Below are 24,806 nucleotides of genomic sequence, written 5' to 3'. Positions count from 1 at the left end.
ATCACTGGAGATCAATTCATGAATGATTTCAGAGACAGAATGGGGCAGGTGATCCATTTCTTAGACAGTAGCAGAAATAAACCCAGGTTTTCCAAAATCATTTCCACTGAGGCACATCTTCCAAAACCACCTGACACATGATGACTTCCTCACTGCTCCTTGGACTTCTCATCTGAGTCCATTCACACCTACCTGGGTATATGGCTGTTGTCTCTATTCTCCTTATACTCCTGGGATCGTTCAATTGCTCCAGAAAAGTGACCAGATGCAGCCTAGAGACTACAAGTCCTGTTCATCAGAGAAAGGAATATTTGTGTTTTTAGAGTTTCATCCGTGCCCAATCCTATACGTATTCAGGTGAGACGAGAATGCTAATAGAGCCGAGAAAATGATTTCCCCAAATACCTTATTCAAAGCACCTCTATAATACTAACAAATACATAACAATCAAATCCTGAGATTTTGGTCACATACTGCTAAGCAAAAGTAAGTGTGTAAATGTGAAATTAACAGAGCGTGCAACTATTTAATACCACAGAACGTATACAATTACCACTCACCTAGAATGAAGCAGGCAGAGTACATCAGGGAAGAAAAAGCTGACCAGCATAGCAAACCATCATGAAGCCTTCCTCTCTAAACTCACAGACACTCATTTCCCTCTAGAGAGCAGAGATCCAAAACCACTGTGGGAAGCAGACAATTTCAGAAGACATTCTAGAAATGAAGGAACCAAAACCTCGTGGGTAGGTAAGCGATTCTGGAAGGAAGTTCTCCTCACCCAAGGAGGCCAGGTTCCTGTAGTTCTCCAACATCACGTCCCTGTACAAGTCCCGCTGACAGAGGTCCAGGCATTCCCACTCCTCTGGAGTGAAGTCTATGGCCACATCCTGGAACATCAGCCGTCCCTGGAATACAAAGTACAGATGCCATGGGGCCATGGGAAGACTTCCTTATGTGACCCAAGATGGAAACAGCAAGTTCAGAGACCTGGTTTTCCTTTACGAGAGTGTCTGCTGTTACACAAGAATATAATTTTTACACAGTAGTATCTTCACCATATTTTTAACCCCAGGAAAAGAGGATGACATATGACCCATAAACTACTACAGAAAATATTATGACTAAGAAGAAGAATTATAAAATAATCAAGAACTATAAAACAAATATTGGCATACTTATTTTTGACTGTTGTACCCATGTGACACAGTATAAATTGTCTATCCCCCCCCCCAAAAAAAAAAAAAAACTGGAAATATTTTTTAAAAACACATTCCAATCCAAACATTCTGGAGTGGGACCAATGTGCCACATTTTTAACAAGCTTATTTCAACTACTAATGCTGAAAATTCTGCTCCATGAATGACCATTTTGAAGAGCTCTTAGGTAGAATAGTAAGGAAAGAATTCATACTTAACTTTGAACTTTAAGTGTTCTACAGATTTTACAGGTCTCTTAGTAGTAACCTTGGCGGCAAGAATCATTTTAACTATTTAGCATTTACTGTATATGCAGGTCAGGAAACAACAGTTGGAACTGGACATGGAACAACAGACTGGTTCCAAATAGGAAAAGGACTACAATATATAGTCAAGGCTGTATATTGTCACCCTGTTTATTTAACTTATATGCAGAATACATCATGAGAAATGCTGGGCTGGGAGAAGCACAAGTTGGAATCAAGATTGCCAGGAGAAATAAAACAACCTCAGATATTCAGATGACACCACCCTTATGGCAGAAAGTGAAGAGGATCTAAAAAGCCTCTTGATGAAAGTGAAAGAGCAGAGTGAAAAAATTGGCTTAAAGCTCACCATTCAGAAAACTAAGATCATGGCATCTGGTCCCATTATTTCATGGGAAATAGATGGGGAGACAGTGGAAACAGTGTCAGACTTTATTTTTTTCGGCTCCAAAATCACTGCAGATGGTGAATGAAGTCACGAAATTAAAAGATGCTTACTCCTTGAAAGGAAAGTTATGACCACCCTAGATAGCATATTAAAAAGCAGAGACATTACTTTGCCAACAAAGGTCTGTCTGGTGAGGGCTATGGTTTTTCCAGTGGTCATTTATGGATGTGAGAGTTGGACTGTGAAGAAAGCTGAGCACTGAAAAATTAATGCTTTTGAACTGTGGTGTTGGAGAAGACGTGTGAGAGTCCCTTGGACTGCAAGGAGATCCAACCAGTCCATCCTAAAAGAGATCAGTCCTGGGTGTTCATTGGAAGCACTGATGCTGAAGCTGAAACTCCAATACTTTAGCCACCTCATTCGAAGAGTTTACTCATTGGAAAAGACCCTGATGCTGGGAGGGATTGGAGGCAGGAGGAGAAGGGGACGACAGAGGATGAGAAGCCTGGATGGCATCACCGACTCCCAATGGACTTGAGTTTGAATAAACTCCGGGAGTTGGTGATGGACAGGGAGGCCTGGTGTGCTGGGATTCAAGGGGTTGCAAAGAGTCAGACTCCACTGAGCGACTGAACTGAACTACCTTTCTGACAGTTTTTCAGAGTCTTCAGTGTGCAAGAGAAATAATTTAAAACCAATAATGTTGCTCTTGCATCCTTTAGAAGATATTTTAACAACAATTTTTAAAATGGCAGAGCTGAAATTTTACATCAATTTATGGACTCTAGACTGTCATAAAACACAGACAAATATACAGAGAAAACTCTACTGAAAGTTTACAGAAATTTCTGTATTCCTACATAATACTAAAAGCAAGAAAACTGTTAGTCACTCAGTCATGCCCTATTCTTTTGCAACCTCAGGGACTGCAGCTTGCCAGGCTCCTCAGTCCAAGGGAATCCCCAGGCAAGAATACTGGACTGGGTAGCCATTCCCTTCTCCAGGCAACCTTTCAGAAGACAGGAAAAAAAAAAAAAAAAAGAACTTCATAGCATGGGAATCTCAGAAGCACAGGAGCCAATGAACACCTGAGGTCATGGTGTAAGAAGTACATGGGAAAATGTATTATCACTGCCAGGTATTTTGGCAACATTATGAAAAGCATGATCTCAATCTACTATGAAAAATAATCATTTTATGCTATTCCACTGCATATATTGCTACCAAGATCTGTAACCTAAAAGTACATGTCATAGTAAGTTTTTCTTCTTGAAGGAGGAGAATCTCTGGTACGTTTTTGATTTCTGAAAATTTTCTGAGAAATTCTGCACCGCTGAGTTCATTCTATTTATAAGGACATTTTTTTTTTACTCCTGTTCTACAGAACTGAATTGCATCTCCACCTAAACTCATCAGGGCATTTCCCTACTTCCCTGGGATCCCAACACGAACCACATTCCAATGGGAATCTCAGATACCAGTGAATTCCCGTGTTCATTTCTCACAAAGGGAAGTCATTAATTCTTCTTGAAATTCATCATGCTCTACAGAAAGCCAGAATAGAATGAAGAAAAGGCTGTGGGACACAGGGAGAAGCAGCCTAAGAGCCGGTCTTCACCGTTATAAGAAATAAAGGAAAAAAGACGTTGACAACAACAAACCCCCCAAGGGAGAAAAATTAGAATCAGAGAGTAAAGGTGTGCCGCTTCTCAGCCCAGCCCTTTCAGGAGGAAACGCAGACACAGCCCTCGACCCGGGACAGGACGTTTATCTGAGAAGCTGCCATTCCCTCCTCTTCTGCCTCCTGCTCTGTGTCTTCTTTGGGGATGTTATGTCCCAAACTCGCATACAGGCTGAGAAAATATCTTTAAAGGCATCCACACAGCTCTTTCACCTTCAGCTGCTGCCGTGAAAAAGAAGAGAATGACTTCTTTCTCTCTCCCTTTTTTTAACTCTTTTCTGGCTTCCTCGGTCCCAGAGCTGTAGTGGGTAATCAAGATTAAGCTGATATGCTAATCACAACGTGGGTTTGGTGCTCACTTTCCCCACTCTCTTTGCAGACCACCCCGAGAGTTCTCTTTCTTTTCGCATTAGAGACCAAGCCCCAGAACAATTCACAAGAGGCAAGGGACCCAACTTCTGGGCTAGCGAGAGGGATTCTGGGAAGTGGACAGACCCGCAGTGTCTCCTTTTGACCTTTCCTGAACTCTTCCGGTTGGCAGTGGCTTATTAGTTCCATATTCCTTATCAGGATCTTCTGTCATAAAACAACTCATGCAAATGGTTACTATGGTGCCTGGCCAGGGTGGGCGGTTTCAGTCAGTGGGCTTCCCCTAACAGAATAGTTGACAAGAGGCAAGTGACCCAACCTCTGGGCTACCTGACTCTGCCTCTGAGGGTCTTTGAAACAAGGCAGCAGAAGACCCGCTTCCAGGAGCCCTGAGCTTGAGCCCTCAGCTCTGCCTGCCCCAGAGCTCTGGAGCGAGGGTTGAGAGCGGGATCTTCTAGAAACAAAGAACCTCAGCCTGATTCCGGGGGAGGGGCTCTTTCTCGGATGGGTGTGGCCTGTGCCTGTGCCCTTGGGGGAGGGGAGGGCAGGGGTGAGTGTTTGGTGGGAATCACCTGGGGACCCTAGGTTCCTGCAAGGCTTTGCTCTCAGAATTCTAGGAAAGATGGCCTGAGTCCTTAGTTTTGGTTTGTTTGTTACTCCCCTCTGTAACCTGGGGACACAGGTTTGCACAAAATGATTTGCACTCTGACCACCTCTCTTCAGGTGGCAGTTCTGCTACAGCAAGACCAGGAGCCGGGAGGTGTTTCCATCACAGCTTTCTTTGAGAATAAACCAGGGGCAGCAGTGGCCGTTGGGTTAACAGTGTGTATGTGCAGGGACAGGTGCATTTGAAAATGATGCCCTAAAGTCTATCCGGTGACCAACCAAGGAAACAATGATGGGTATTAAGTCATAAGTGAACTTACCCATAAATTAACACATGAAACAGATTCTCTGGTGGCTCAGAGAGTAAAGAGTCTGCCTGCATGTGGGAGACCCGAGTTTGATCCCTGGGTCTGGAAGATCCCCTGGAGAAGAAAATGGCAACCCTCTCCAGGATTCTTGCCTGGAAAATCCCATGTAGCCTGGCGGGCTACAGTCCATGGGGTTGCAAGGAATCAGACATGGGCTCAGCGACTTCACCTTCACTTTCTTCACCAACAGAAAAATGTTGCTGCTCTACTTCATGTTTGTATTTCCAGGTTTTATGAATCATTCGCTACAATTTCTTCTCTGTTCTTTACGGAGAGTTCTGTTTTCTGACGTCTTTAAAGGATAATTGACTAACGAAAAATTAAAGATAGGAGCATATCCATTTTTCTAGTAGTATATATTCTAAAAAATAATCACTGTGCATGCACCAGTAGGACTATCTTAGATGATTTAGTTTCACAGCAGAATTGAGACTAAGGTACAGAGATGTCCCATATACATTTTCTTCCCTCACGAGGACAATCTCCCTACTTATGTCCCCACCAGTGTGTACATTTGTTACCACTGATGAATATACATAGACATAAAACGAAGTTTCTAGTTTCACCCTATGTTTCTCTTCTAGGGGTGTTCACTCTAGGATCTGGGCAAATGTATGTGTCCATTACAAACCCTGTGTCCATTACAACAGTTTAACACAATCATTTCATGATCCTGAACTAAGGGTATTCATAGCCCCTCCTTTGCCACAAAGAGCAACCACTGACCATTTTAATCTCTACAAAATTTCCGAATGAATTCTCAGGTGGCTCCAGGTAAAGAATCCACCTGCCAATGCAGGTGACTTGAGTGATGGGTTCAATCCTTGGATAAGGATCCCCTGAAAGATCCCCTGAAAGAAGAAATGGCCACCCACTCCAGTGTTCTTTCCTGGGAAATGTCACGAACAGAGGAACCTGGCAGGCTACAGTACATTGGGTCCCACTCAGACACAGTGGAACACATAAGAACATTCACCTACACCAAAATGCCATGTTGTAAAAATCCTACTTCTTGTGGCATTTTCAGATGGACTTCCTTCACTTAGTAAAATGCATGGAATTATTGTCTATGTATTTTATACCTTGAAAGCTTAATATAAAAAAGCTTAATATCTGTGTCTGCAGCTCTAGTCCTGCTCATTAAAGAGTATGTATCATCAATAACATTTTCTAGATTCCATATGTACATATGTCAAAACTTTTTTTCACAAATATAGAGATTAGACCTGTCGACACAGCGGGAGAATGAGAGGGGGCCCAGTTGAGAGAATAGCCTTGACATTTATTCACCACAATGTGTAAAACAGGTAGCAGGTGGGAAGCTGCTCCATAGCACAGAGAGCTCAGCGCGGGGCTCCGTGATGGCTAGAGGGGGGAGACGGAGATCGTGGGAGGGAGGTTCGAGAGAGTAAAGTTTGGTCTGGGTAAGGAAGATGAAAATGTTCCTGTGTATTTCCTCTTATTTAATTTTTTGTGTGCAGTTACAGTGTATAATGTGTTTGTTTAATTATGTCCTGTGTTTGTGGATTATAAGGAATGTTTGTAATCTGTTTAATAGAGAATGAATGTAAAAATTGTTTGAACTACTTAGAAATATAGGCAGAGCCATTGACTGCTTTTATAGAACTAGGTGTTCTCATTATCACGAAGTAAGTTGATAGGTGGGTTATAACATGTTGTGTAGTTTTACCTTAGAGAGGTGTTGCCCCTAGAAAAGAAGAATTTGTATTGATCGAGACATGTAAGAAGGGAGAGGTAGAAAGTTCAGGACATTGAGTTACATTTATTTGCCATAAAATTTTCTTTCATTTGTCATAAACCTTTTTAATACTTTTGTATTCATCATTTTATTTGCCATTTCTTATACCTTTCTATTAAAAGCATATATTTTACTTTTCTTTAGCAACTATGAAGTGTCTTGTATGTTAGTATTTTATAGATTGTTAAATATGTTTATTAAATCATATTATATTACATACATAAATATATATTTATATTTATGTTTATTAATAGCTTAAAATCTTTTTAGTTTTTCTCTAAGAAAAACTTTTTGTGAGAGGAAGTTAATGTTCAGTAATTAATGTTTTAAAATCTTACTTCATTTGGAAATGACCTAGTTGTTTAATAAACTTTTATTATTTAGTTTAGTATAACTCTAGAAATTTAAGTTACTCCAATCTTAAGTGATTGTTTTAGATTATAATAATAGATTATTCTATTAAAAATATAATTATTTTTAATAAAGCTTATCTAAAAGTTTTCATCTCATTTATATATTTGTATATATATATATATAAAGAGTTACCTTTTTGTTGACAAATTTAGCTTACCTTAAACCAAGGCATAATAAAAGTATCATATAATGTTATTGACTTAAGACATGTCTTAATTAGATTAACAAATAATTATATTTAAATTATATTTATATTTAAATAAGCATATTTAATATTGAATATTTTTCAGTTCATGTGAAGCTGAATTTAAATAGAGCTTATTAACTTCATATTATCCAAAAACAAAGACATATATTGAAACATAGATAATTTTAGATAGATAGGCATAGTTCTCCGTTTGAAATTTAAAATATCTTTCTTTTTTTATTTATTTATTTTGAGTTCCATCAATTTGTTAATGGCTGGAGTCCTAGATAGAGTGGGCTGTGTATCCAAGGACATGATAAGAGTTAACTTAAGGCTTTTTCTTAGGTCTATTTTTGTTTCTCAGGCAGAACTGGAGCTCTAAAAAAGTATTTTAACAAGTTAACCTTTTCCTAACTGCACGTGCAAGAAGAACCAGTTTTGCAATTTCAAAAAAGATTTTATTTTAATCAGCTTTCTCCAGAGTCTAAAGAACATCATGGCCATTCAGTGTCAAAAATATCATTTCTCCTTTTTGTAGCTGTAGTATATTATTAATGATATATGCATGAGGGAATTGCTGTCACATAGGAAGTAAAGCCTTGGCTACAAAATTTTGACAAATACTAGGACTGTTATGGAGACGGCAATGGCACCCTATTTCAGTACTCTTGCCTGGAGAATCCCAAGGATGGGGGAGCCTGGTGGGCTGGCATCTATGGGGTCGCAGAGTCTGACACAACCGAAGTGACTTAGCAGCAGCAGTAGCAGGACTGTTAAGCATACCTTGAGGTAACAGAGTCTACTGAAATCTTTTATGAGGCCCGATATGATTAGGATAAGGGAGAGAGAAAGTGAATCTCTCCCGGTCTAAAGGGTGTAAAGGTATACTAAAAAAGCAATCTTGTGAATCAGTAATAATAATGTGCCATTCGTTCCTCACCTGGAGCACCAAAAAAAAGAAAAAAAGATAATGTGCCAATTTTGAGGAATAGTAATAGGTGATGGGATCTCTGGTTGTAATGCACACATAGGTTTCATAAAAGAATTAACTTTTCTAAAGTATGTTAAGAGACACCATTTGTTAGATTTCCTTTTTATAACAAAAATAGGAGAGTTCCAAGAAGGGCAAGATTCCTCAATATGTTTCAATTTTAATTGTGTGTTTATAAGTTCTTTAGTAGCTTGTAATTTTTCTTTCACAAGGGGCCATTGCTTTGTCCAAATAGGCTCATAATTTTTCTCAGTTGTTTTAATAATTGTTTTGTTTGTTAAATGAGCAGTGGCCCCTAGGAAAAATGTGGAATGTATATCTGAGTTTGCCATTGCATAAGTAAGTCCTTTCCTATTAGATTAAGGGGTGCATCTATCACATAAGGTCTTAATGTTGTAGGTTGGCCTTTTGGTCTATCATATGGGTAGATTTGAATATTTTGATAAATTTCTTGAACTTTGGTTTGAGAAATTCCTGCAATTTGCAAGAGACCTTTTGTATAGGTCAGGATTTTGGCCATAAGTGTTTGGAAATAATAGTAATATTATATCCACTGCCAAGGGGACCAGAAAATCTTTTACCATTAATTTTGATATTTATATTTGGTAGGGCATATTCAAATACCAATGATGTCCATAAGGATTGTTTTTGACCTGTATTGCCAAATCTGGCTGTCCATACAATATTAGAGGAGTTAATAGAAATGTAAGGCAAAAGAAATAATCGAGCAATTTTGTCCCCCCTTTGGAATTGCCATAGAATCTGAGCTGACATCATAATTTGAATCTCTCCTTTATAATTTGAATCAATTATTCCAGGGTGAACAGTAATTCCTTTAGAACCCAATTTAGATCAGCCAAGTAAAGGACTGAAGGTTTGTGGGGGCAGGGGTCCAAAAAGTCCAGTAGGTACTCTAGAAGGGACTGCTTAAGGGTAAAGGAAAAAATCATTTAGGGCTGGTATATTAATGGCAGCACTGCTGGACGTTGAGGGTTTGAGGGAAAAGATAGAATTTGCCCCTGGTTTTTGTTGTAGGGGACCTGGGGGGGGGGTCCCCTGTTTGGAGTTTCCTGGAATAGGTTTTCCTTCAATATCAAATTTAAATTTACAATCTTTGGCCCAATGCATTCCTCTATGGTAGCAAGGGCGAATTCTTGGAGGTTTTTATTAGCCTTCTTAGGGCAGTCCCTTTTTAAATGGTTTTTATCTCCACATGTAAAGCATCCTTCATTTCCCTTTTTAAAAGGTAGTAGCCATTGTTTCAGCTAGTAGTTACATCTTTTGAGTTTTTGATCCTAGATTGTGACAAGCCTTCAAATAATCAGTAATAGTCCTAGTCTCACAAATTGCAGCTATAGCTCTTTGACATTTCTGATTTGCATTCTCTATTTTTTTTTTTTTTGATTTGCATTCTCTTAAACAAGTAATTTCTCTAGCTGTTTCTTGGTTTCTTCTCCGATTATAGTACAGGAAATAGCAGCTTCTAATCTAGCTAAAAAATTAGCATAACTTTCATTAGATTCCAACAAAGGAGAGACTTTTGGAGTTGCAACCGTTGGCAGAGGAGGGGCATTTGGAGCAGCCAAGGAAGGGCTAGTAAGAAAACTTTGAGATATTTTGTATTGTTTTAATTGGGCCTTTTGTAGAGTTTTATCATTTAATTTATACTTATGTAATAAGTGTTCTGTCTGTTGCTGAATATTGGAAGGGCTAGAATGTACCTTGAAATGGCAGGATTACAGCTTTAATGAGAGCCCATAGGGGCTAGAGATCAATTGGAATATTTTTTCCTTGTTTGGCGGCTCATTTAACATTTTCTTTCACCCGGAGCCAAATTTCTAAAGCAAAACTGCATTTATCAGGGAACTAAGGATTATGTTCAACTACTGTTTGAAGGCAAGCCTCTATTCATTGGCGTGAAACCAGAAGTCCCTGAACTTTAAACAAATGCTGAAGTAAAGTAGAAAAATGATGGGGCTTTCCAGCTGTTTGACCCATGTATTAGTACTTACCGACCTCAATAAGTCCCTGAGTCACTCCGCCCAATATGCCACGTATACCAGTGTCCCTGTTTCTTGGCGCCATTTGTTGTGGTCCTTTAATGGACCAGAAACTGGTGGTATGGAGTCGATGATAAGAAAGTAAAAGAGAGAAAGAGGATGATATTCCCTGGTTTACGCAGAGGACCAATAAAGCCCTTGACACAGGATTTGCATCGCTCATGAAGGTACCAGGCGCCCTCTCGAGGGGGTCTTAGAAGCTCGGGCAGAAAAGTGAGCACAACGGGTCTCCATGCTCCAGAGAGTCAGCCAGAAAAAGAGAGAGAGAGAGAGAGACAAAAAAAAAAAAAAAGACCCGGGAACCTAAGCTCTGATGGAGCAAAGGTGCTTTAATGATTTTTCTATGAGTATATATAGGCTGTGGTACAAGAAACTTCTTTCGGGAATGATAGAGATCAGAAAACCAAACGTACAGCAACCGTTACCAAGGGAACAAGGGGTAATGTTAGTCACAAGGTCAGGAGACAATCCATATCTCAAGAAAGGGGAGCAAGACTAAGCAGTTTTGTCCTAAAGAGAATGTTTACTAAAGGAGATGCAAGCCTGCCTCACACAATGACCTCAGTCCCTGGGAGCAGCGTGCTGTTCCGCTTGAAGAGGGACAAAGGACTCATGAGAGACAGCACGTAGGAATCCTCCCGTCAAACATTCCCTGACACCGGGAAAAATATCAATAACCTCAGATATGCAGATGACACCACCATTATGGCAGAAAGTGAAGAGGAACTAAAAAGCCTCTTGATGAAAGTGAAAGAGGACAGTGAAAAGTTTGGCTTAAAACTCAACTTTCAGAAAACTAAGATCATGGCATCTGGTCACATCACCTCATGGGAAATAGATGGGGAGACAGTGGAAACAGTGTCAGACTTTATTTTTGGGGGCTCCCAAATCACTGCAGATGGTGATTGCAGCCATGAAATTAAAAGACGGTTACTCCTTGGAAGGAAAGTTATGACCAACCTAGATAGCATATTAAAAAGCAGACACATTACTTTGCCAACAAAGGTTCATCTAGTCAAGGCTATGGTTTTTCCAGTGGTCATGTATGGATGTGACAGTTGGACTGTGAAGAAAGCTAAGCACCAAAGAATTAATGCTTTTGAACTGTGTGTTGGAAAAGACGCTTGAGAGTCCCTTGGACTGCAAGGAGATCCAACCAGTCCATCCTAAAGGAGATCAGTCCTGGGTGTTCACTGGAAGGACTGACGCTGAAGCTGAAACTCCAAAACTTTGGCCACCTCATGTGAAGAGCTGACTAATTGGAAAAGACCCTGATGCTGGGAGGGATTGGGGCAGGAGGCGAAGGGGACGAGAGAGGATGAGATGACTGGATGTCATCACTGACTCGATGGACACGAGTTTGGGTGGACTCTGGGAGTTAGTGATGGACAGGGAGGCCTGGTGTGGTGCGATTCATCGGATTGCAATGAGTCGGACATGACTAAGCGACTGAACTGATGACTTATTATCAGATAGATAATCCAAAAGGACCTACTAAATAGCACAGGGAAGTCTACTGAACAAAGTGAAAGATCCTACATGGGAAAAACCCTGAAAAGGAATAGATATAGGGCTATGTATAACTGAATCAAGTTCCTGTAAACCTAAAACAAACACAACAATGGAAATCAACCCTACTTCAATAGAAAATAAAAATTGAGTTAGCCAAAACAAACAGACAAAACAGGAAGCGGGAAAAAATGCTACTAACCTGTGGCCACTTTTGGTTACTGAAAAACAGTCAATACTGAATACTCCAGGCTAGGGGTAAAGAAGGAAAAAAATCTGTCCTCAACAAATATCCTCAGGTAGGCCCTGGAAAAAGAATCAAAACAGAGCAGGCCACCAAGAGGCTACTCTTGAGAGGTCAGTTTTACATTTCTTAAAAAAAATATATATATATATATATATATATATATATATATATCAAAAAAGTTTCAACCTCCTGAAATCTTAGAAAAATGCAAACCAAAATTACAATGAGGTATCACTTCTCACTGATCAGAATGGCCTTTGTTAAAAAGTCTACAAACAGTAAAGTTTGGGGAGGCTGTGGAGAAAAGGGAACCCTCCTACACTGATGCTGGTAATGTAAATTGGGAACAGCCACCAAGGAGTATGAGGCGCACGTTCCTTAAACAAAGGAAAAGAGAGTGAAATTATGACAACTCCCTAACCCCATACAAAAAAAGGAACTTGAAATCAATTAAATATCTAAATGATGTGATGATTACTCTAAATCTCCTGAGGAAAATAAATGCTTTGATATAAATCACAGCAAGTTCTTTTTGGAACTACCACTTAGAGAAATGAAAAATAAAACAAAAGTCAACAAAATGGATCTCATTGACCTTTAGGAAACCCTAAAGGAAAGAAAAAGTCAACCCTCAGAATGGGAAAAAAATGTAACAAACAAAGACCTACATGGACTTCATCTCCAAAACATGCAAACTGCTCATGCAGCTCAAACGCATATGGAACAGCTAAACAAGAGAAATTTTTTTGCCCAAAAGTCTGAATACAACTTATATGTTCTTTTAAAAAAGAATCCTTCTAAATTATATTTTTTAATTGTGTCTGTGCACACGTAGAAAGCAACTATTTTAGACCCTGGCATGGGTTCCAAGCCAGGAGATAAACACAGAAAATGGAAAAAATCATTCCTAAAAAGCTCTAATGAAAAATTAAAACAAACAAGCATTTTTATTCCAGTTGAGAAATTTAGCATGTATTAACACATTGCTTATATATATAGACAAGATATCAAGGCTGTAACCCTTTCTTTAAAACAAAAGTAATCTTGCTTTATAAGTAAAGAAAAAAATTAAAAGTTGTAAAATATGCAAAGACTCACTGACATATCAACTAAACCTTTGTGATTAAATTATACCATGGTTCAAACACCCCTTGAAGGAAGTAGACAAAAAACCTAGTGATTACTTTTTGCTAGAAGTAATCTGAAATATATGAACAAAGCATTTTCATAGATCTGGGATACCTGCTAATTATCTCCTTCTTACCAAATATATGTTCATTCAAGCATGTTATAGTATATCTTTTAGATAAAGTCATAGATGATTTTGATATAAAACTGATCAGAATGTAAAAATATAGGAGACCAAGGGTTTTGGCTCCTATGGAGTTGAAGGAGCCAAAACAAGCTGAATTCTAACTACATATCTGGTTCATAAATGGCCATTGTGAATGGCACAGAGGTGAAACAGCCACGTAAGAAATCTTAGTTAAGATTGAACCTAAAGCATTATACAGATTTTACAGGTTTAATAGATTACAGATTTTACAGGCTTAATAGATTTGTAAACCTAGAAAAAACAATCCTTTAGACTATTTATATACTATATATCTAACAGTTTTTTACTTTTCAATCTTGAATGAGCCATATAAATAATTTTAGATCAATAATAATGCTATCCAAAATTGTTTTGAATATTTGGTCAAATATTCAGGAAATGGTAGAGCTTGGGATTTGCTTCAGTGGATCTGAGCTTGAGTTTCTCTAAAAAGAACAAAGGCAGCACACAGACAATTCTAATGGATGTTTTACCCAAATGAGGTAACTGGCAAAAATATCAGAAACAGAAAAAATGAATCATTTAATGTTAACATTTTCATGCACACATACATACACTACTTAGGAACTATATACATATTAAAAGTGATAGAGAAAACCTATTCATGTCAATAAAATCAAGAATAGATTTCCCTGTTTAAATCTTATAATTTATTTCTGGTTGATTCTCTGTCTTTTTTAAACATGCTAGGGCAAAAACACATGACGGTATGATATAAATTAGAGCTCTTGCTTCTGAACGTTTTATTCTTTAGAAAATCTCTATCACTAGTGTTGAGTGCTATTTTAGATTTAACAGAGTTGAACATATACTAGTAATAAGATTCTTGTAAATATTATAGAAAATGCAAAGATGTGAAAAGAATTCTATTTTTGGAATATGTTGTTCAGTTGCTCAGTCGGTCCGACTCTTTGCGACTCCATGGACTGCAGCACGCCAGGATTCAGTCTGTCACTGTTTCCATTGTTTCCCCATCTATTTGCCATGAAGTGATGGAACCGGATGCCATGATCTTCATTTTTTGAATGTTGAGTTTTAAGTCAGCTTTTTCACTCTCCTCTTTCACCTTCATCAAGAGTCTCTTTAATTCCTCTTTGCTTTCTATCATAAGGGTGATGATACCTGCATATCTGAGTATACTGATATTTCTCCCTGCAATTGCGATTCCAGCTTGTACTTCATCCAACCCGGCATTTCGCGTGATGTACTCTGCATATAAGTTAAATAAACAAGGTGACAATATACAGTCTTGATATACTCCCTTCCCAATTTTGAACCAGTCCATTGTTCCATGTCTGGTTCTAATTGTTGCTTCTTGACCTCCATACAGGTTTATAAGGGGGCAGGTAAGGTGATCTGATACTTCTGTCTCTTTAAGAATATTCCACAGTTTATTGTGACCTACACAGTCAAAGACTTCAGTGTAGTCAGTGAAGCAGAAGTAGATGTTTTTTCTGAAATTCTCTAGCTTTTCCTATGATCCAGTTGGTGTTGGCAGTTTGATCCGTGGTTCCTTTTCTGCCTTTTCTAAACCCAGGTTGTGCACCTGGAAGTTCACATACTGTTGAAGCCTAACTTGAAGGATTTTGAGCATTTCTTTGCTAGCTTGTGAAATGAGTGCAATTGTGCAGTAGTTTGAATATGAGTGCTGAGTATATTAAAAATGGAAATAATCAGACCTGAGCTTAAGTAATGAAAACTCACAAAACTCAAGAACTCTACTAAACACAGGTGAGTGTTCATTTTTCCAAAGCAAACAGAGGAAAACACGGATTTCTCATTAACTGTGGCAGCTTATTCACACTCCTCACTAAATCGTTCAAAGATGTTTATTAAAGATAAAGAGAAAAAGTATGAACACTTAGTGCTGGAATCTCAGAGAACCACCTGAACCAATGGAACATGAGGTGTAATGGGATAAATGTTAGCAGTGATCTGAATCTCTCCTGAAAAAAATATCAGTTTTATGCAAATTTCACTTCATATATAACTTCCAATGTTCTGTATATTAAAAGTACAGTTAAGCATGAGTCCTTCCTGCCAATATAGAGAAGAGTATCTCACATTTTTCTTCTCCATTTTTTCCCCAAACTTTCTGTAGAATTCTGAACCACTGAGGCAATTCTATTTATAAGGACATTTTCTTAATCCTTTTCTAAATGTCTGAAGTTGCACCTACATGTAAATTCATCACTAATTTCCCCCTACTTCTCTAAGATCCCAAGACTGAAGCACATCCCAATAGGATTCTAAGAACCTATGCCTCCCTGGGTTGATCTCACACAAAGGAAATGTTTTCACCAGTTGAGAGTCATTAATTCATGTTGAGAATCTGTCATACTCCATAGAAAGCCGGGATACAGACAATGCAGAAAAGACTCTAGGACTAAGGGAGATGTAGTCTAAAGAGCCGGTCTTCACTACTATAAGAAAAAAAAGGAAAAAATAAGTTGATAACAAATGCCCCGGGCAGAAATATTAGAAGCAGAGAAGTAAAGGTTTGCAGATTCTCAGTCCAGGAATTTCAGGAGGAAAAGCAGACACAGCCCCAGACCTGGGACAGGACATGTACCCGAGAAGCTGCCATTTCCTCTTCTTCCTCCTGCTCTGTCTTCTCTGGGGATGTTATGCTGCAAATTCACACCTGTGTCTTGAGATACGTTCAAAGGCATCCGGACAGCTCTTTAACCTGCAACCACCTCACCTAGACAGAAGGACCTTGAAAAGCTGAAAAGACCCACCTCTCCTTTTCTGTCTCAGAAAATATTCAGGAACAATCACTTCCTACCTGGAGACCAGCCTGTGAATTTACTTGTTGATTGTTCACTCCCCACAGAGAGCTCCTAACCCTCTGCTCACACAGACCATGTGAGCTGACTGACTTCCCCGGTCCAAATCCAGCTAGACCAATGCTGCTGCCTCTCCTAGGACTGAAGCCGGGCCTCAGCTCTCACAAATGGACCAGGAGCCACGTTCTTAAGCCGGGATGTCCCTCAGAATCCCCTGGAGCACTTCCTACACACCACACTGATGCCCCCACAGGAACAAGAGAACTCTGTGGGGAGGTCGCTTCCTGACACTGGTCACGTGACCCTGATGGGAAACAGATGGAAACCACTTGGCTAAGGATTCTTTCTGAATCATTTTAGTGAACACAAATCACTCAAGACCAGGGCCCCACTCTAAGAAGCTACGAATCTGCAGGTCTGAGGCGCAGAAATGAGTCTTTACCAGGCTTCCCATGTGTTCTGATGTCTCTTCCCCAAGCCCACATTCAGACACCCAGAGCTCAAGCCCTCACACTCAGCACACCTGAGGCCTCTCTGTAGCGAGGATTTAGAATGGGAACTTCTGAGGGAGGTCAAGGCTAGAATCAGGCAGAGAAAGTTCCAGTACTTAGGGTTCAGGCCTTTCTAAGTGACCCTGGGTGAAGCGCTGTGGGCTCCTCAGGCTGAGTGTGGATGGGTCCATTCAAACCAGAGGAGCAGGATTCTGGTGAGCTCTGAGGGTGTCACTGAAGGGGGGCCTGTGAAGTACACCCTGGGGTTCAGCAAGACTGCTGGTCTCAAGGAAGGGGGTCATCTAGGGCAGGTGCTCCCAGGACTGGCTGGTGTGAGTTCAAGGACCTGCAGGCTGCCTGCTCCCCAGACAGATGCTGAGTACAAAGGATGAGAACAAAGATGCTGAGAACAAAGGACAACTGAAGCAGGTGAGTTCATGACTCTGGGTCCTGAGAGAATTCACAGCAAGCTCTGAGTGACGTCATGGAAAGAAGTGAGCAGAGAAAGAGGCAGTAATTGGGGCTCAGGTTTTTATAAGAGGCCCTGGGTGAAGTGCTGTGGGCTCCCCAGGCTGAGTGTGGATGGGTCCATTCAGACCAAAAGGACTCGGATTTTGGTGGCTCTGTGAGGGTGGCATTGAAGTGGAGCTTGTGAAGTAGCCCTGGGGTGCAACAAGCCTGCTGGTCTTAAGGAAGGGGGTCTTCTGGTGCAAGTGCTCACAGCATTGGCTGGTGTGAGTTCAAGGACCTGCAGGCTGCCTGCTCCCCAGACAGATGCTGAGGCAGCAACAGCATGGAGCAGTTCAGGGGAGCTCTCAACAGTACTGTGTATGATCCTTCTTATTAGAACCGTCACAATGTCCCTGCAGTTTCAGAGAGGGGGAAAAGTACAAAGGAGAAATGATGGGAAATACATGATCAAATGATTTGAGGCTTAAGGGCAGTAAGGAAACTAACTGTTACAGATGCCATCCCACTGTGCTACCAAAGATTTCACTGTTATGTGCTCTTCCATGCAACCTTAAATAAGATGGGAGAGGTTAATGGTGGAGGTAGGTTAACACTTCATTCATTCACACCATCTTTACCACAAGAAGCCATTCAGTTTTATTGATTAACATGTATGAACATCACACACAGTCAGAATAAAGCCTTTTATACTCCATTGTGTAACTTTGATTAAAAGACAGATTGCAAGCATAAACAATATTCATTCCTCTGATATAATGATCTGACAACTGTGATTTCTATGGTTACAAAATGGAGACTAATCATTTAAGAAAGAAGACTTACAATAATTACAGGAATTTTCTGGGAAGGGTTTCCCATACATTTTAGGGTATCAGAGGTTATTTGAAATATGGTAAACATTCATAATTTCTGCTGATATTATAAAACACATCAAGATTTCAGTGAACTGTCATTATATTAACCTTTAAAAGCATAACTTAATAACTTACATCTTTAGTATGTGGAATTATTCCCTGAACACTTACATCATGGTGACCTACAGGGATGTGTGACATGAATGACAAACACCACCATTTAGATGTTTACTGTACATGTTACATTACTGTGTCCTTAATCTTCTAATGGAGAATACATATAAATGATTTCTCCCTAGATAGAAGGGCTTCTCTCATCTTTGAGGTACCAACTATCAAAAACATAAGCTTGCATGCACACTAGAAATGAATCATACCTTGGAGTAAGTAGAGAGTTGAACTACATTCATTTTCAAATAATCACAAATCATGTCAGTATAAACAAGGATACATTGCTAATAATTGTACCTTTATAAACATCAACCTTTCATCTTGTGATCCACACTAACATATCAATTTTCTATCTGTTTTAACTGTTGATTACTATCTATAGTACTTCTCTGTAAGAGGAACTTCGGAAAACAGGATTGATGTAAAGTTTTCTAGTATGGATTTTCTGGTATTTATTTAGATTTCATTTTTCATTAAACCATTTTCTACATTTTTTTCTTTTACATTTCTACATCATTCCATGTCCTTCTTATATAAATGGTCTCGTGTTTTCCAACGTGTATGTTTAGGACAAACTTCTTCCATCACTTATTTCATTATGAGGGTTTCTCTCCAGTATGTGCACTGAGAAGCCTAGTGAGATGACTGCTATGCCTAAAGGCTTTTCCACATTCTTTACATTTATAAGGTTTCTCTCCAGTATGAATTCGCTGGTGTTTAGTAAGAGTTGAGGATTGACTAAAGGCTTTCCCACATTCTTTACATTTATAAGGTTTCTCTCCAGTATGAATTAACTGATGTTGAGTAAAGCCATAGCGCCGGCTAAAGGCTTTGCCACAATCCTTACATTTATAAGGTTTCACTCCAGTATGAATTCGCTGGTGTTTAGTAAGAGTTGAGGATTGACTAAAGGCTTTTCCACATTCTTTACATTTATAAAGTTTATCTCCAGTATGAATTAACTGATGCTGAGTAAAGCCATAGCGCCGGCTAAAGGCTTTGCCACAATCCTTACATTTATAAGGTTTCTCTCCAGTATGAATTCGCTGGTGTTTAGCAAGAGTTGAGGATAGACTAAAGGCTTTCCCACATTCTTTACATTTAAAAGGTTTTTCTCCAGTATGAATTAACTGATGTTGAGTAAAACCATTGCTCTGGCTAAAGGCTTTGCCACAATCATTGCATTTATAAGGCTTCTCTCCAGTATGAATTCGCTGGTGTTTGTTAAGAGTTGAGTTTTTATTAAATGCTTTTCCACATTCTTTACATTTATAAGGTTTCTCTCCAGTATGAATTCGCTGGTGTTTAGTAAGAGTTGAGGATTGACTAAAGGCTTTTCCACATTCTTTACATTTAAAAGGTTTCTCTCCAGTATGAATTAACTGATGTTGAGTAAAACCATAGCTCTGGCTAAAGGCTTTGCCACAAACCTTACATTTATAAGGCTTCTCTCCAGTATGAATTCGCTGGTGTTTAGTAAGAGTTGAGTTTTTATTAAATGCTTTTCCACATTCTTTACATTTATAAGGTTTCTCTCCAGTATGAATTCGCCGGTGTTTAGAAAGAGTTGAGGATTGACTAAAGGCTTTTCCACATTCTTTACATTTATAAGGTTTCTCTCCAGTATGAATTAACTCATGTTGAGTAAAGCCATAGCACTGGCTAAAAGCTTTGCCACAATCCTTACATTTATAAGGTTGCACTCCAGTATGAATTCGCTGGTGTTGAGTAAGATGTGAGTTTGTATTGAAGGCTTTCCCACATTCTTTACATTTATAAGGTCTCTCTCCAGTATGAATTCGCTGGTGTTGAGTAAGACCATAGCGCCGGCTAAAGGCTTTGCCACAATCCTTACATTTATAAGGTTTCTCTCCAGTATGAATTCGCTGGTGTCGAGTAAGATTTGAGTTCTGACTAAAGGCTTTGCCACACTTTGCACATTGATAAGGTTTCTCCCCAATGTGAATTTGCTGATGTTGACTAAGAGTTGAGAAATAGATAAACACTTTGCCGAATTTGCTGATTTTGACTAAGAGTTGAGAAATAGATAAACACTTTGCCACATTTGCTACATTTATAAGGTTTCCTGCCAGTATGGATTTGCCGATGTTGACTAAGATTTGAACTCTGATTAAAGGCTTTGGCACATCCTGTACACTTGAAAGGTTTGCTTCCTGAACGTGTCTTCCTGTGTTTACTTATATTAGATGAGTTACTGAAGACTTTCCCACATTTATTACACTTGTAATGTTTCTGTGGATTCTGAATTCTCTGCTGCTTAATCAGATTTGAAGACTGATTAGAAACCTTACCATATTCACTACAATTGTAAGTTTTCTCTCCACTATGAATACTCTTATTTAGAGAAAGATCTGTTGCTTGATAAAAGATATTCTTACATTTACTACTTTTAGAATCCTTGTGTGAAGACTGAGCTCCCTGATGTTCCATCAAGTTTGAGTCTTGTTCAAAGTTATGCCCAGTTTCATTGCATGAATAGACCTTCACTCCATCATGAATAATTGTGTAATTATTGGAGCTGGAGGTCTTAATTAAGGTCTGACTCATTTTCTTACACATGGAAAGTTCTTCCCTATTAACCCTATCATGGGATGTATTGAACAATGCTGGTTGGATTACATCTCTTCCATTATCATCAACATTATACATCTTGGAATGGGGAGAAAATATCTGTTTCTGGAAAAATAATGACTTCCTAATCACAGATCCTTCAAATTGATTATATTGTGAGTTTTTCCCATCATTTTTAGATTTCTTGTTTTCAGACATGTTGAAATATATGTTGAATCGAAGCCTATGCTCAGAGTGGTTTGAAGGAGTATGTACAGTAGAGACTGGAGGACCTTCCAGATTTTCCACATTTCCTTTCAGAGAACAAGAATGTTTCAAAAAATGACGTAAATTTTTTCTGAAAAACGTACACTTCTCAGCAGATGTTGAAGACTGAAATGAGTGTTTCCCCCAATTTGACTCAAGTAGCTCATTTCTTTCTACAGTAATGTCTGCATTATGTGTAACTGTCTCAATTTCTTTATGTCTATGTAAACATCCTCTCTGTCTTTCACTCGCCCTTGTATGTTCTGAGTCTTTCATTAATTGCAAGTTTCTGAGGTGAAATCTTTCATATATTCCTAGGTTTGCTTTTGGGAACAAATCTTCTACCCTTGGTTTCTTTGGCATCAAATCCTGGGTGTCTTGAGGAGATATAGCTGAAAGATAGCAAAGAAGTTTTTTTTTACCTACTATTCTCAGTGAATCCCCTTAGAGATTTAGAGAAAATTGATGAACCCTTTGCTAGCGTAAAAATAAAATAGAGATGGGAGGATCAAGATGCCAGAGGATTAGGCAGACATGGACTTCATCTCTCTCCACAAATGCATCAAGCATACATCAGAAATGGAACACTTCTCACAGAGCCCAGCTGAACACTAGCAGAGGACCTTGGAAATCTAGAAGGACAAGAAAGATTCCTGCTGAGCTAGGTAGGGCAAAAGAAAGAGGAAAGAAAAAGAACAGGAAAGGAAATGGGATGGGGCCTGCAACCCTGGGGGGATCTGAAGAAAGGAGAGGTCTCCACCTCTGGGGAAGGCCCTCACTCGGGGAGCCCAGCTGGGACAGAAGGGGAGCCTCATCCTCTGTTGGAGGAGAACACGGCAGCAGTCAGAGGCAGCAGGACAGAGGAGACCTGCACACGGGGTACTGCCCCAGCCCTGCCCACCCAGCCTGAGAGGGTGTCCACCACTGCAGACAAGGGCTGGGTGCTGGAATGGGGGGTCTGGAGAGCAGACCCAGGCAGAGGACTGCTGTGGGCTGTGAGGAGACGTCCTGTGGGAATGGCAAGGAGGGAGGAGCTCTGCAAACAGGAATGCTTGGGGAGGAAGCCTGAACCACCATAGAGCAGAGCGCCATTGCTGAGTCATGCCCCAAGCGAAGACCCACCATTGTTTGTAGCCTCTCTCCCCCTGTGCTGGCCCCTCCTCAGCAGGCATGAGGAAGGGCTCCATTAGGGTGGGTGCTCTCATGAACCCAGCTGTTGCCTCTTTCTCTGCGCCCCTCACTACCAGGGTAGACTGGTGGACTCTGGGAAACCTCGGGAGCAGCGGCCCTGTAGTTTATCCACATACCCAGAGTGGGCTGAAGCACTGCTGAGCCCCAGGGTCTGGCAATTTAAGGAAGTAAAGCTGATATCTCCAGTGGAATTTGCACAAACTCGTTTCTTTCTTTCTTTCTTTTTTTTTTTTTTAAAGTTTTATTCTGAAGTTTTATTGTACCAGGTCCACAAACTCATTTCTGTATGATCACAGCTGTGTTTGTAAACTCAGCACCTTTAGAACGTCTGAGTGGACAAGGATTAGAAACTTTACCATATTCACCACAATTCTAAGTCTTCTCTCCAATAGGAGTATCTTTATAGAAAGATCTGGTATTTGACAAATGGAACATCATAGTTACTCAGAAATGTGCACAGTTTTATTAGGACTCTCAAGAAATGAAACAGCAATCAGATTCATGCAGGTTGTCACAAGCCAAGAAGAGCATTTTAGTTCTCACTGTGAAAGAGAAAGGTAATCACCAGACAAGATTTCATCATGGTTTAACAGGAAGAAGGCAGAAGGTGATAGCCGTCTATGACAGAAACAGAAATAAATCCAGACTTCTCCAAAATCGTTTCCAATGAAGCAGATCTTCTGAAAACACAGGACACAGAATGATTTCCTCGCTGATGCTTGGGCCTCTCACCTGAGCCATCGGCTCCATCCACTGACACACACCTGGGTACATGGCCATGTCTCCATTCTCCTTCTACTTCTGGGATCCTTCATTTGCTCCAGAAAAGTGACCAGGTCCACCTTAGAGACCACAAGACCTGTTCATCAGAGAATGGAATATTTGTTTTGCTAGAGATTCATCACTTTCCAATCTAATATGTATCCAGGTGAGAAGAGAACACATGGTAGAATGCTAAGACAGCCTAGAAAAAGATTTCCCCAAATACTTTATTGAAAGCACCTATACAACACTAACTAATACATAAAAATCAGATCCTGACATTCTGGTCACATACTACAAGGCAAAAGTAAGTAGTGGAAATTTGATTTGAAGAGGGGGGTGACACCATTTTATATCACAGAACTTATAGAATTAGCACTAACCTAGAAGTGGCAGATTACATCAAGGAAGAAAAATATTTAAATCATCATGAAGTCTTCTTTTTAAATTCACAGCTTCCCATTTTCCAATACAAAGGAGGGATCTGAAATGCTGTTAAAAGAAGCAGAAGACTCCAAGAGACATTCTAGAAATGCAGGAACCAAAACCCTGAGAGCAGATAAGAGATTCTGGAAGGAAGCTATCCTCAACCAAAGTGGCCTGGTTCCTATAGTGCTCTAACATCATGTCCCCATACACTTCCCATTGACTGAGGTCCAGGCAACCCACTCCTCTTGAGTGAAATCTATGGTCACATCCTGGAACATCAGTTGTCCTGGAAATACAGAGTACAGATGACATGTGTCCTTGAGAAGACTTCCTAATGTGCCCCAAGATGACAAAAGAAGCTCACAGAACTGGTTTCGATATAGGAGAGTGTTTGATGTATACTTTTTACACAGAAATATTTCCTACCGAATCCCTAACACAAGAAATGATGAGATGTAACCCACAAACCATTTCAGAAACTATTCTGATCTGGAAGAGAAATGATAAAATAATCAGAACAACATTGCCATGTTTTTTTTTTTTTTTTTTTTTTTTTGGACACACCACCTGGCTTGTGGAATCTTACTTCCCTGACCAGGGAATGAACCTGGGAACCCATAGTGAAAGTACCGAGTCCTAACCACTAGGCCACCTAGGAATTCCCGGCATATTTATTTTTGTGTGTTGTATTTGTATGACACAGGATGAATTGTCTATCAAGGAAACAGACAATATTTTTAAAAAGCACACTCTGATCCAAGAGTTCTTGAGTGGGACAAATGTGCCATTTATTTTAACAAGGTTAGTTTTTTCTTAGTATTTTTAGCAAGCTTCTTTAAACTAGTAATGTTGAAAATTCTGCTCCATGAATGACCGTTTTGAACAGTAATGAATTACAATAAGTACTTATAATAAGTACTTGTAATAATAAGTAATGTAAGCATTCATACTGACTTTTCAATTTCAAGTGTTTTACAAATTTTACAGTTCTAATAAGATAGCATCCTTAGTAGCAACAATCATTTTAACTATTTACTATATACTATATATCTTTCTGATAGCTTTTATAGAGTCTTGGATGTGCAACAGAAACAATTTAAAATCAATAATGTTGTTGTTCCACCTTTCTGCAAATATATAGCGAACATTCCTTAAACACCTTAAATTTATTTTACTTCATGTACTCTAAACTTTAACTAATAATACACAGACAAATACACAGGGACAATTCTGAAGAAAGTTCACAGAAGTTTTTCTAATTGTGAAGAATATAAAAAACAAGAAAAAGAATTGATCAAATTATTTGAACATTTTCATGTATACATATACTAAAATGGAACTATTTATTCATTTTGCTAAAAGGAAACAATCTAAGGACATGGAAAATATGTAAGAACAATTTTCAAACGTTGGAATAAATAAAAATATT

General features: G+C 39.3%; 2 protein-coding genes across 2 annotated transcripts in view; one reads left to right on the top strand and one right to left on the bottom strand.

Moving 5' to 3' along the window:
• Positions 1 to 24,806, top strand: part of LOC122689681 (zinc finger protein 331-like) — a 183,180-nt gene that overhangs the window by 59,722 nt on the left and 98,652 nt on the right. The gene's annotated exons all lie outside the window — the stretch shown is intronic.
• Positions 17,745 to 20,725, bottom strand: LOC122691438 (zinc finger protein 345-like). The gene is made up of 2 exons (XM_043897988.1): positions 20,213 to 20,725; positions 17,745 to 20,163 (listed from the first exon to the last, which is right to left on the bottom strand). The coding sequence occupies exons 1-2, from the start codon at positions 20,723 to 20,725 to the stop codon at positions 18,754 to 18,756; spliced, it is 1,923 nt and encodes a 640-aa protein (XP_043753923.1). The 3' UTR covers positions 17,745 to 18,753.

This window comes from Cervus elaphus, chromosome 4, assembly GCF_910594005.1.
Source record: "Cervus elaphus chromosome 4, mCerEla1.1, whole genome shotgun sequence".
In the NCBI taxonomy this organism is placed as follows: Eukaryota; Metazoa; Chordata; class Mammalia; order Artiodactyla; family Cervidae; genus Cervus; species Cervus elaphus.
This window is presented reverse-complemented; position numbering and strand designations above follow the sequence as displayed.

Coding starts and splice junctions, on each gene's coding strand:
- LOC122691438 (XM_043897988.1), bottom strand. CDS start 20,725: ATGAGTCAGACCTTAATTAAGACCTCCAGCTCCAATAATTACACAATT. Junction 20,164..20,212: donor AATGTAGCAAATGTGGCAAA/GTGTTTATCTAT, acceptor AAATTCGGCAAA/GTGTTTATCTATTTCTCAAC.